Genomic DNA, 14,327 nt, shown 5'->3' with positions numbered 1-14,327 from the left:
TATTGGCATACTGTGTACAATATAATGATATGACTTAACAGATTTCATTTAAGACTTTTTTCATTGAGGATAGCATAAACAATGGCCTAAAGAAAATTTCAGTATAGACCACTCTATATTAATTAAGGCAACATAAACATAACTGTAACTTTTTGAGGTCTGTATTTGCACATACCTTTAACAGTATTTCATGTTAAGCCGCTGTGGGACAGACTAGGATGATCTAATGAAATGGACCCATTACTTCCCCCTTTAGAGTTGGTGCAGTGACGGGATGCTTCATTGAATCACGAGCATTTAGTACACTTTGCTCGTGAACCAACACATATCACAGAGCTATGAAAGCACCTTGATTTGAACCTTGATGAGTCTGACGGATCTTAGAAGGATATAATGCGGAGGTCATTTATTCTGTGCTGTGTTAAACATCGACTGACCTTCAACGCTATGGAGGAATTTGAAAATGAAGGTAAATCCTTCAAGATCCTGTATGAAAGTTTGCAATATATGGCCCTTTTGGAATTTGAGAGAAAATTAGACAATGACACAAAAGTGAAGTTACAAAAGTAACCTGTTAAACTTCTGTAATCACACTAAAGACCGCCTCAAATAGCAGTTTGTGTGTATGAACACAGCTATCATTACTCAGCACTGAGAGAAGAGTAAGGTGTTATTTGGTGACTGTCTTTGGGCGTGTCTGCAGCATCTACACAGTCTGTTTGGCAACTTATCAGATGGTGTGGAAACTTTCCCCCAGGGTTGTGTTTTCAATGTGGTTTTCCTGCCCTGATACAATGAAATGTATTGACTGAAAATGAGGTAATAATGCTGGGATAAAGAGCTGGGCTGATATTAAATTAGGATCTTAGGGCAAGTTGCGACACTGACAGATTTTTTTACTCTAGTTTTACTTTAAGTTTATGTTAAGTAAATAATCATTCGTATCATCATTCATAATCATCAGTAATAATCATGTGGGTGTTTTTGGCTAAAAGCATATAAACTCATTTCAAAGAAACCTCTCCATAATGTCATATGTTGAATAAACAGCCACAGAGAGAAAAGACGTACAAACAAGGCCCTTTAATATGGTAACATTTACAGTAGGTAACAGGATGAATGTGATGTGAGGGCATAAATTTTGAACACTGAAGCATAAAAAAGTATTCATTTCACATTTAACACTGACCTGTTAAGGAAGAATGCCATTTCAGTTTAAACCTACATGCAAAGGCCCCCCTGTATGTAACAGAAAAAACAATAAATATGATTATCTGGGGTAAAGACTACCTTGGCAAATTGTATTCTGGGTATACAGAGACATATATTTAACATTTTGAGTGCCTTGTAAAATGACTTACACTTGTAAATGTACATAGAGATCATTATAGTAGTATACAGGGCAAGTGACACCAGAGACCTACAGTATAGCTCAAACGGCTGAGAAGAATAATGCTCTGCTGTTAGACCTGATGCATCAGTTGGGTCATATCAGAGCATCAGGAAGAACATCAGGAAGAAATGTCATAAGATTTTATATATTTACATCGTATGTTAGCATATTGATGGTTACAAAGCACGTTACGTTCAAAAAGAAAAAATGTTATTGTTGCACATTAACTTTTCCACAAATGTTAACCCTTATTAAACCGGATAAAATGGCTAAAACTACATTCTTATTTACAGAAACGCCCAGAAGGCATCGTTACAAGCGGAAGAACAAATATGCACATGCAAGCACCAAAGTCTGTCCGCGAGTAACTGCTAGTAACTGGCTGGTAAGAATAATACAAGTCCAGAAAAGGAAAGGCTTTCTAGACATAGAGTAGCAGCTTGAATGAAAAAAAAACAAAACAAAAAACAAAAAAACAAAAATAGGAATAGGAATGCAGAGATATGGTCCATAAGATAACTGGACAAGAGAAACAGTAACACAGTGTTTAAGCAGTTTTTCAGGATGCATGCTGATGTCCTCTCTCTCTTCAAATAACCCTGTGTTATGGTGCAATAATAAAATGCTCATACTGACATCTTCAAACTTAAGATATGTTTGACACAGATAATTTCAGCTTGACAAAACATTGTGATTGTGTAACTGATGAGGGCTCTGCAGGGAGAAAAGAAGAGATAAGACAGAGCAGAGCGCGGCTAAAGAGGAAGAATAAAACTGGTTCATGCCTCATCAAGCTACACACTCATGACAGTATAAATGCAGTCAAAGTCTAACCGGCTAAGTCAAAAAGGAATTATATTTTTTGTTATTGAAAACAATGGTGACATCTCTAGAATTACAATAATATTCACATATGTGCTTTGGTCTTACATAAGCATTGGGTCCTTAAAATGTGACTGCGTCCACCTACAGTCGGTCACAATCATTGGGAGAAACGATATAATCTTAATTATCAGCCAAAGACATGAATTTACTAAAAAAGGAGGATAAGTACTGAGGTAGAGCTGGGAGACATATCAATATAATGTCCATATCATAATAGGATCCTGTTATGTTTTAATTTCAGTATTATTTTTTGACAATCTACTTTGCCGTTCCAGGCGAGTGACATGGAAATGCCCACACAATGGTGTTGGTCAGCTTCTGTTGTATTTTCTGTGTAAAAGCACCAATAGTATTGATCCAACATGAACATTTAATCAAGATCAAAGAATTGAACCATAATAAAGTGATATTTGGTTTAGTCAAAAATGTCCAGGTACACAATGCACATGATTTTGACCTACACATGAAGCATGAACCAGCACTATGCATCTATTTCTGCTTACTGTATATGAGCAGCTCAGTGTCGCCAAAAGCTTTTAGAAACTTGTGAATCCTGACGAATATCAAGGTGGGAAAAATCTTAAACAGCAGCAGCAACAGCAGTGGTTCAGGTGATGGCTGAGTGAGTGTTCAAGGCACTTATATTTTCAAAGCGGGGAAACAGATCTTGCCCACTTCTGCCATCAATTTCCCAAATTATTGCTGGGAAGTTGGCAAACCAGCGACTCCCTGTGCCAAGAACTCTCTACACTACTGCTGCTGCTTGATGGATGTCTGGAAAAAAAATACTTACTACTGACATGAAAATATGAAAATGTCAGACACAGAAAAAACTCAAAGGCTAGGGTTATATGTAGCCCAATTCTTCGCTCCTTATCCATCATGTTACACTACAGAAACACCTTACTCCATGTTTTATGGTATTATTACCAACCAACTGTTACTCCTTTACTCATCCCCTACACACAGTCCACAACTGAGCTGTCGTCTTCCTCTGCTCCCCACTCCCCAAACCTCATCTGAGGGGATGGAGCTGCTGGATGAAGGTTGTTTATGTCATCCATGGCATCTGGGTCTGTGTCATCACTGGCACCTATTCCCATGTGACCGCCTTCCTCCCGGTGCGTGCGGATGTGTTTCCGCAGAGCTGCAGGCTCCTTGAAGCTGCGGTTGCAGAATGGGCAGCAGCACGGTCTCTCTCCGGTGTGGATGAGCTGGTGGTGTTTGAGGTGCTGCAGGCGGCTCAGGCGCTTCCCACAGATGGCACACACGTAGGGTTTCTCTCCAGTGTGTGTGCGCCTGTGTTTGCGCAAACCGTCCAAGTGGCGGAAACAGTTTCCACACTCAGAGCAAGAGTATGGTTTCTCACCTGTGTGTATGCGCAGGTGGGTTTTAAGAGCTCCGGACTCGCGGAAGCGACGACCACAGACTCCACACGGGTAGGGCTTCTCACCTGTGTGGATGCGGATGTGCTTCTTCAGGCTGGAGATCAAGCGGAAGGTCTTTCCACACTCCAGGCAGTGGTGAGGCCGATCTCCAGAGGGCTCCCCTACTGTGTCAGGGGCTGAAGGTCCTGCCGAATCCTCTGCTCTGCCTGGTGAAACACTGTCTCCTCTCCCAGTTGCAGAAGTCCGAGCCAATGTTTTCTGTCCATCAAGTCCGCCCTGCTGCAAGGCACCGCTGCATTCTCGCACAGGCCTTTGATGACGCAGGGGGTGAGTAAAGGAACGCTGAGAACCTCCCTCCCCAACTTGAACATAACCGAGGTCACCCACGTTGTGGGACGATCGTTCCCCTTCACCGACTCTACTGTCATTACGCAGCCCAGACTCCTTCCTGCTAGGCTGGCCAGAGACTGTAGCTGGTCCCTGCTCCTCTTTAATCTCAAACCTGGCTGCTCCATCTGGTCCCTGAGACTGCCTCTCATCTAAAGACAAATCAAAATCATGCAGATGTGGTTAACTAAGAAGCATTACTACGCTAAAACACAGGTATGGATCCATGTATCAATGTACAATAAATTATTGATTAATTTGTTTCCACAACTCACAAAGTTTTTTTTTTTTTGTTTTTTTTTTGCAAAGGAAACCAACCATATATAGAAAAACACAACAGCACACATTGTGTATTTACCTGGTCTGCTAGAATCAGAGCACATATGAGATGTGTTTGATGCAAAGGAATCCAGAGCGTGGTTAGTCACAGAGCCATCTGGTTGGATTGAAAGCTGGCACATTTTGTAGTCATCTCTTGGCTCAAACCCATGAAGTGATTCATCCACAGATCCACCGAGACCCAAGTCCACACCAGCTCCATTCACATTTCGGGGGTTCTGGTGGTCCCGATCCAAGCCTGGAGTGAGTGAAGCCATGGAAGACAGTGACGGGGCGAAAACTGACTGACTAATTGTCTGCGGGCCGGAATATGAGATCTGAAGCTGATCTATGAGCTTCTGAGCACTGCACAGGCACTCCTGTAAAGTCTTCAACTCCCTCTCCGACACTTCAAGCCGCACTTTGAGTCTTTCATTCTCCTGCTCCTTGTGTAGCAGCTCTTGTTGAGTCTCATTGAGCACAAGTACCACTTCGCCCAGGAGAGTGTCCACTGCAGCGGACATGGCAGTTTGAATGGTCGGGGCCAGACGCGACTTCAGCGACGTTACAGTCATGTTGCCCTGCGAAGCTCCGTATGCAGTCTTGTCTGCTTTCCGGTCATAACAGGACTCTGCCCCGGTCCTGTCGGTGATGTTGATTATACTCTGTTTACGATTCCCACTGTGGACCGAGCTGCTGCCGCTATTTGACGGAGATGAATCCATGCTACCAGCATAGCCTGTCCTCCTAGAAGTCATGGTGTTAATGTAGTTAGCAGACGTTTACAGGCTATGCTAACGTTGAGTGAGCCACTAACTACGGCCCAGATTTCTAAAGACCTGGGCTATTTACGTGTGTTGTTGTCTGTGTCGCTGGTTAGTGTCACCAGTTACATCTGCCTCATTGACAGTTTGACTGGCGTCGCTGACAAAAACACAGTGGTGAACTCCTCGCTGGGCCTGGCTCCGCTCGCTAACATTAGCCTGTTAGCTTCAAAACTATCAACACCGGTCGGTCAAAAGACGCGGTCTTGCAAACACTACGGTTCTGCAGCAGAGGTTTGCTGGTGGTCATTAACTGTGTCACTCAAGTCCGTACATTAATGTTCAAAGACTGTGATACCACGGCCCTCAGTGGCGACTCACCCATTTCTGGCTACCGTCTGCAGGACTGTACTGTACTACACAGAGGCCTGTCGCACTGAAATGACGTAGGCAGTGGTGATTATTGTGTTGAGTGTGCCCTGGGTATGGACTCGAAGGGAGTTCAATCTCTTCTGCAGAGCATTTCAAGAAGGTTGGCACTGTACCCCAAGCCTCTGCAGTGGATTCTGGGGGAAGTGAAGTCTTTTCTGTCTCTGTCCCTTAACCTAAACCTAAACTTTCATGTGTCCTACTCCCAAATCTTGAATTGAATTCTTTCCCTGTTTCTTTAATTAAATTACCATCTACATGCCAAGCCATTTTTGATTCGATTCGGTCTTGTATGTTAAAACCTCTTTTTGTATTGATCCAATGAATATCTAATATCAAATAAAAATGTGATAAAATATAATTTCTTAACACCACATTCACACAAGCTTTTCTCCTTCCCATTTAAAACGATCAGTTCTGATACTGAAATTCAGCCTCATCGTTTGTGTATGCAAATGTTCAACATATTGTTAACACATTTTTTTTCCTCCAACAGGCACAAGTTGGTAAAATGGACAAATTCCTTTTCATTAATTGTATTTATTCTCCTCATAGTCAGTCCGATCAGTTCTTATCAACATACCAGGAAGGAGGGCAAATGATATCTAGATTTAGAGCCACTAAACTTCAAGTAACCCCTCAGGATGAGAAATGAATAACTGTCCCTGTTTTTCCTTTTTAAGATTACGGTTAAGCCATTATGGTGGACAAGTGGTCTATAATTGGACAATAAAAACAGTAATGAATGAAATATTTTTTTTTTTTACAAATGAATGAATGAAACCAAAAACATAGACCAAATTATTTGATATTACAATAAAGATATGGACTTAATAATGATTATTGGGATAATAATAATACTTAAAAAAAAAAGAATACTTCACCAAAAAAATTGGTCAAATTACACTGTTGCCCTCCAGTGCCCAATCCTGTTTTGTACCCTTTGATGATTTAATTTCTCTTTTTGTGGGCCTGTTTTGCAGTGCATCGGCTTTTTTTTTTTTTTGCACGTCTGATACAGAAGTAGTGACCTTTAGTGACCTTTTGAGCTCTCCTGGTAGTTACTTGTAGTTATTTCCTTTTATTCAAGCCTGACAACAAGTCTGACTAATTTATTTATTACAGAGCGAGGAGTTGAGTCCATGTACAAGTGTAATATTGAGTGTCAGCCTGCAAGTCAACGGCCGGGGTGAAATGAGCTTGAGCCTTTGCGGTTGTGCAGCAGCCATTTGAGGAGAAAGGCTTAAGTTTGCCTTTTTCCAATTAAAATCCCACGCCTCATGTTCAAAATCTAACGTAGTCACAGGTCGTCGACCTCTCGGTGGAGTTTAGCATAAAGTCTGAAACTGATGGAGGACACAACAGTTGACTCCACACTGACAGTCTGCAGGGGGCTGCCCTGTGAGAGCAGGGTGATGTGGAGCAGACCGACTGTATCATGAACTTCCTGATGCTTCGCAGATGACCCGGTCAAAGCAGTGCAATCCATCATGGACACTAATGAATATCACCCACACCCAGCTACATAACTGATAAGTCACAGCCTGGATTTTTGCTTATCACGCCCATAGCCGTGTGTTTTTTGTCTAGTGTTGCCTCTAATTATGTTGTCGGCTCTAGGAGGCACTGTAGCCTGCTTTAATAATGAATGATACTGAGGTCAGGTGATAAGCCCTACATCAGGCCTAATCATTTCCCGTTGGAATAGCTCCTCATAAACATCAAAATAACGAGCACTTATTACATTTAAATTAATGGTTTTCTTTTATTACGTTATTACTGGTTGTTTCAGAAAGATGAGGTGAAACTATCCCCTGAATAGACTAGACCTACTGCCTACTATGTGTACATATTACATTAGATTACATTGTCATTTATAAAAACGTGTGTTGCAGTGCCTCATTCCTGTATTTGTTTAATAGTAAGAGGACAGGATGTTTTACAGATGAAATAAAGTTTAAAAAATGGACTAAATAAAGAAAAACTTGGCTTGTCAATGCTGTTTTATGGATCCCCTTTGTCTCATTCAGGGGTCACTGGGCCCAAGGCTGACAGCTCAAGTAAACCTTGTTTTCTTATTGGCAGTGGAAAAATCACAGCTAATGATTTACTTGAGATAATTGGTGAAAATAAATAAATATAGGTAGAATTATTCAGCCAGTAACCAGTAAGAAGTTGCCATGCTTTTCTGCATATATTGTGTGCAAACAACACTCAAACTTTCTATTTATTTCGCAGATTCTGGTCCTGCAATAACAGAACCTTGTAGTATTCAGTTGGGCTGCTTCCATTTCATTCACATAAATAATTTATTCCTTATGTTGTTGTTTTTGATGAGGAAAACAGACTCATCCCAACAAGCCGCAGTGGTGGGGGAAAAAGTGACGTGGCCCATGGCAAAGAGGGGGAGTGCATTACAGGCTTATGTAACTGGCCATTTAACAGTTACCATCTGCTTGAATATGTGTCATTTCTAGTGAAATATTTCCTACTCAGTGACTTAATCTCTGTTTTTTGGTGGCCCATATTGTTTGCCACATCATCTTTCTTCCTGTTAATGTGTTTGTGTCTCATTTTGTTGGAAACACTTAATTGTGGATATAACCTAGTCAGGTTGCTGCTGACCCACTCTGCCAGAGGTTTAGAGATACTTTTTTCCATAAACACAAATTACTCTGAAATAAGGCAAAAATTGATACGTGTTTTTCAGTATTAGTTTCGGCTATTATACATTAACACAACCCATATTACACAACATATAAATATGGCCTTACCTACACACATAGATGCAAATATATGCATCTCGTTCACACTTACACACCCACACTCCTTCCTGTATGTAATTAGACCCAAAACATATTCACCCACCCGCAGATAGAAGGAAGAAAGGCAGACAAAAAGGGAGAAACAACTAATAAATATATAATATTGATAAAAGAATTCAAACAAATTAAGAAAGATAGAAGATAGAAACAAATTCTATCTTGGGGAAAAATTAGATAATGAAGATGTCATATAGGAACTATATATGTGAATATGAAAGCAGGAATATAAAACAGCTTTCATTGAGCTGTTGTTGCTCAGTCAGAGATAACTGAGATAACATCAAAGGTTTTGTGAATTTCTGTGCCACAGGACAATGTGAGCTAATTTTGGTCACTTTTCTGCAGATCTAAGCTCAAAAGCAGAGTAGATATGCACCTGTACAACTGGATTTAAAGCCACAAAGTTGCTTTTGTTACATAAACAAAACATCTTGTACAGTTCCTCTCTTCCCCAGACACTGGAGTGCTGTTTGGAGTAATTGTAATGTGGGTGGTGTCTGAAATTCATCACCACCACTTGTTATTTTGTCTGTTTTTTTCTAAGAAAACTGAAAACTTCATTTCAGTTTTAGGAGCTTGACGATATCATACATCTCAAATCATTCCCAGGACAAGTTCAGTCAGGTTGATTTCTGGTCTTTTATGGAGCAGCTGCACAACAGCTTCGGTCCTTTTAGTTTTGCTTCAGTATTTCGAGTTAAGTCATAAATGTTATTTCGGTGAGAGGTTGGCGGCTAAGAGGATGGGATGGGCTGTCTGTAGTTGCAAACATATGTCAGGAATGGAATTTACACTGAATCAAAGCCCTGACACAGAGATTTCCCCGTCTTATTCAATCCCCGTCACCCATAAAAGGAAAAAACTACTCATTACAACCGAGACATGCTCTGAAAAATCTACCCATCATGAAGAAATGCATCAAGGGTTAATTTCACCAAAAATTAGACAGCAATGATGTAAGTATTAGTTACCACTAATAGCTTGCACACTCACTCAGTTACTCACGGTACTGTTAAGCAAGGAGGGGGGTGGAGCTGGTGCGAAATGGCCTGGAATAAGGGAGAGGGGGGATTGTGGGAGGGCAGAAAGAAGGAGGTGATTGTTGGGGAGAGGGAAAACATATAAAGGGGGAGAGAGCAAGAGAGGGAGCAAGTGGAAGAAAGACGAGGTGAAAGGAGATCCCTCATATTTTGATAAAGATTACAAACCTTTGGAAGCAACAGGTAAGTTCACATCTTTTACTCCTCTAACACTTTTTCACTCTTTACACAAGTAAACAGAGTTAATCTGTGGCAAAAGAGACAGAGCACGAAGTACATTAGTATTCAGTGGGGGCTCCTGCTCTGTTTTTCATGCAGTCAAGCACAGACTTACATTAGGGATTTTTTTTGAATGGACTTCATTGTTATCTGTCTATGCTTGTTCAGCACAGAGCATATTTGAGGTATGTTTGTGTGAATTCTTGTGGAACCCGCACATGTAGCTTTCCTGTAACTCTATCCAGCTGACAGGGCTGCACTCTGTTTTGGGTGTGTAGGCATTTGGACCTGTTGTGCAATACCGCCTGGAATGCTGAATTAGAGTGAAATACTTCCAAATCTTAACAAATGAGGATTATTACTTGCAGCTCTGCAAACAAGACTATAAATTGCTGACAAACATGTCAGACAATAATATATTTCAACTTATTAGGTGTCCACATTTCTTAAAATTAGCTTGCTCAAGAGCAAAACTATGTCCTCTAGTTTTAATAAAACAATTTATGCCTGAGAGTTAGGGAGGTTTTTTCTTTTCCAACTGAAACCTGGCTCACATTTAAGCCAAATGTTTCATTCAACAGCCTGCTCCTCTGCAGTCATATAAGCTTTAAAAGACACAGCATCAGGGAACAAATAACTGTCTGAATGCACACATTCTGTAGCTGGAAACCCAAGGGGATACTTGTCATTCCTTGGCAAAAAACAGATTTCCCAACATACTGAATTTTACTTTCCATGATCTCCAGATAGCACGATGGCTGCCAGCAGGGCCCTTCCTTTTCCCCTGGTGATCGCCTGCCTGCTTTTCATCAGAGGTTACTCTCCCCTGCCTACGACATCAGGAGTGACAAGGATGAATCCCATGAGACCTCTGAGCCCAAGTGGGTCTTCAACCAAAGACCTTATGCTTTCCACAGAAGATTATGATGAACCTGAAGACGCAGTCACTCCTGTTTCAACCATTAGAGTGCCTCAACATGGAGGGATTCCTCAACGATGCAACTATGATGCCTGTCGAGAGGGTCAAGTCTCTTGTATGGTGCTAGCAACCTCCACCGGCTGCTTGTGTCCAGGATCCACTTTATATAATGTGGCTCCAGAGGCTCCCAGATTGAAATCAGTGTCGTGGAACGGGTCTCAGGTTGTAATTCAGTGGTGTGCACCCAATTCATATGTCACATCTTATCTTGTGACAGTAGGGGAGCAAAAGTGGCAGTTTGGGAAGGCCCAAAGGAGCAGTGCAGTGGGTGACATAGACGACATAACAGAGGTTTGTGTGGCTGCAGTGAACGACAGCGGCACCAGCAGTGGGTCATGTATGATGTATCACCCCAGAGACACCAGTCTGCCTCTGAAAGCAGGACTCATCGGGGGAGCTCTGGGTTTCCTGTTGCTCCTCTTGTTGGCTGTCTTGCTCTGGAGGCACCAGAGGCAAAGGAAACGGGAGGCCAGCATCTCTATGCATGACACAGCAGGGGCACAGTGAACAGAAAACAGAGCAGGACTGGACACTCAGTGAGATAAGACTTTGTCCCAAGGGACAGCATTATTACACTTAATTAACTTTGACTCCATTTTAACGTCTGTGCTCTTGTCCGCACAAAGAGGCTTTCTTACAGCACAGGAATCATCTTGCAGAAATATATCTGGCTGGTTATGTTCACTCCTACAAATAGAATCTATTTTGATACCCCCTTGGTGGTGATTTAAAGACCCGCCGCAGAAAAATATTGCATTCATCAGCTATGTTTTCTGCAAAGTATACCCATGAGACAAATGATAAGAATGTAACCGGACAGTTAATGTGAATTTGGTAATTTTTTTGCATTTCAAAAAGTTTTTTGGACAGCTGTGAAATATCAGGTAGCACGTCGCCCCTGCTTGCAACTGCTCTCCTGTGTATCTCAGAACGTCAGCTTTTCATGAGCTGAGAAAACCGTCTTCTTTTCATCTTTGTGTCAGTTCATTCTCCCAGTGAGTTTTTACACAGATTTTTCTCCCTCATAGAATAGGTTTTCTTTGAACAGATGACTGAAATGAACTAATCAAAATCAGACATGCTCCACTGATACAAATCAAACACAATTTGTAAAGCGCTAATACTTTTAAATGTTTCTTTAGTATAAAGTACGATGACAATAACAGGAGATGAATACTGGAGACAACAGCTGATGGGTACAATATGTGACACGCTACTATTTGTGGTCATGTTAGAATAATTTAATTAGGTTTAGGTAGCAGTTGTTGACACATTGAAACATACTGTATATAGAAATATACAGTAAAAAAATCTCTATATATATATATATGTCTTGTGGTGGTATATAGTTCCTTTGAAACTCTCTGTGAGAGTTCCTCATGTTATGTATTTAATGAAAGAGTGACTGTGGTTTTAAGGAGTGAAAGAGAACAATGTACTGTATTATGTATTGTATTTATGACCATCATTTGGTTTGTTGCCTTTGACCTTGTACATGTTACATGATTGTTACATGATTGTACATGATTCTTTGACAAGTTTCCTTAAACTGAAGTTTGGAGAAACAAACTGAAGTCTGAAGTTGGCTGTTCAAACTGGAGCTACTGTACATGTTTGTTAAAAGGTCTGACTGTTGAACTCCAGTAAAAACATTGCCTTAGTTGCTGCTGCACCCCTGTGTAGTCATTTTACAGTGTTTTGGATGGGTGTGTTTTTCCATCTGTCTTACTGTCAGAATTTGTCTCAGCGTTCTGGATGAGCACAAGAGTTTAGCACTGTTTTTCCAGCTGTCACACAATAGACTTTCAGAGGATATGTATTTCATGAGGCTTGTGTCATTCGAGCTGAGACTTCCCGTCACCCAGCATTTTCTTTTCTTTTTTTTTTTGCCATGATGAGAGAGAAAAGAAAGTCCAATATTTAAATCCTCCCAATTTATCTCATGTTCAAGCCTCCATCTGCATGTCTTGAAGCCATGTTATAATTCGTTTTTGCTCTGGTTGCTGCCATGGAGTTGTTCCATTGCTTCTGGCATCTTTCTTATTCCAACTGCACAACTGACACCACACAGAGCTGTATGGAAGTCATCTAACATCTGTAATTTGGAGACACAACAGATTGTTCATTTCTGCCACCGAAATGGCCTGAAGATGTTGCTTTCATGACACACGCTCAGCCTGAGTGCAGCCGCTCTCAAACTGGGAGGGAAATCTTTACAAGAATGAGCTACCATGAGAAGAAATGCAAAAACATGGGTCTGCAGTATCGTGTGGCGACAGGAGCCTGTTTTAAACAGACCAAGATGTAATGTTACCCACTTAAAGGAAATGCAGAATAGTTTTAATTAAAACCACAAACAGTGACAGAGCAGAGGTATTCTGGTGATGACAGCAGAACAGAACAACATGTACTTGTAAAAAGAAAAATACATAAATCTCATTTCAGAATTGATGTGGTTTGCCTTTTCTCAATAAAGCAGTTTATAGAAACGTACAACTTAATGTTCTTGAATGTAGCCTAAGTGAAGAAATTTAAATTATGACACAAGGATAAAAAGTTCTCAATGCATGACTGGTATCCAGTCATACAGCAAAAATTATGGAGTCGGGTGAACTTAGTCCTCTAAGCGTTTTGATCATAAGAATGTGCTGCTAAGAAATATGTGACATCAAGCTAAAACAGAAAAATACATGACTGTACAGGACCTTGGTTATTTTCTCTTTAAGAGATCCTCATAGTCTGCCAGTATGGAAGCAAAAAAACAAAACAAAAAACGGTGGTAATGATTTTAATTTTAAGAGTAACTGAATACCTAACTAAAAAAATCAAACTACTACTGAATAATATCATTATATATAATATATAATTACATATTTCTGAATTTCTGTTTGAACTCTCCTCTGAAATTTCAAGAATTGATTTCTTTCTATGTCAAAAACTTGCTTTTATTTGTTGGCTTCACAAATTCAGATGACAATTGAATATTTTATTTTTGATATCAAGTATTAAGAGTGACTAAATTAGGCATTCAGTTGTTTATAAGTGTCAGATTCTTCCAGCCCTTCTTTATAATCATACACTGATGATGTTTTTCTTCTTGATAAGAGTCCCATATAATCCCATATAAAATCCCATATATAATTTAAACTAATATCAAATGAGCATATGGGAATGACAGGATTCACAGACTAGCATGATTTGCTAATCATTTGCTGATGCAGATTTTTGTTGAAATATTTTGCACTTCTAATGAACTCTCCTGAGTTTTGCAGTGGAAAAATTCCACATTTTTGCAAAGATAGACAGCACACCTCCCCGGCAGGCAGGGAGCCTCTCCAAACAGCTTTTGACTTTAGTAGGAATTAAGTGAAAGAATCATCTGGAAAAAAGCACAGATATGTGAGGTACAGAGAGTGCGTAGGAGAAATTTACCATTAATTCTTCCTCTCTGGTGAAGTGTTTGGCACATTTGATATCTTAAGACAAAGCAGATAACAGTGTTGACTAATCTCATATGAAGTTGGTAATGGTCACTTTTTTTGCAACTGCGGGCAAATTTTACAACAAGGTCAGCCACGAGGATGTGGACACTTCTCTTTTGAGACAAGTCATGTTGAATCACTGCTATCTCATTCATTGATCCAGTGATTCATGTTACTTCTCTGGAAGACACTTTACCTGTGCAACAGTAAATTGGCTT

At 40.4% G+C, this 14,327-nt stretch overlaps 1 protein-coding gene and 1 long non-coding RNA gene across 2 annotated transcripts; one reads left to right on the top strand and one right to left on the bottom strand.

The window, feature by feature from the left end:
- Nucleotides 1–1,068: 1,068 nt before the first annotated feature.
- Nucleotides 1,069–5,551, bottom strand: LOC139607847 (uncharacterized). The gene is made up of 2 exons (XM_071461106.1): nt 4,412–5,551; nt 1,069–4,205 (listed from the first exon to the last, which is right to left on the bottom strand). The coding sequence occupies exons 1-2, from the start codon at nt 5,127–5,129 to the stop codon at nt 3,238–3,240; spliced, it is 1,686 nt and encodes a 561-aa protein (XP_071317207.1). The 5' UTR covers nt 5,130–5,551; the 3' UTR covers nt 1,069–3,237.
- Nucleotides 5,552–9,489: 3,938 nt separating this feature from the next.
- On the top strand, nt 9,490–12,299 carry LOC139607985 (uncharacterized). Its single transcript, XR_011684929.1, has 2 exons — nt 9,490–9,612; nt 10,395–12,299. It is a non-coding gene; the product is annotated as an uncharacterized lncRNA (long non-coding RNA).
- Nucleotides 12,300–14,327: the final 2,028 nt, after the last annotated feature.

The sequence above is a fragment of the Trachinotus anak genome, unplaced genomic scaffold (assembly GCF_046630095.1).
Source record: "Trachinotus anak isolate AG129_WGS33_773 ecotype Australia unplaced genomic scaffold, CSIRO_AGI_Tana_v1 ptg000024l, whole genome shotgun sequence".
NCBI lineage: Eukaryota > Metazoa > Chordata > Actinopteri > Carangiformes > Carangidae > Trachinotus > Trachinotus anak.
Note: the sequence above shows the minus strand (reverse complement) of the source record. Positions and strands in the feature narration are given on the sequence as shown.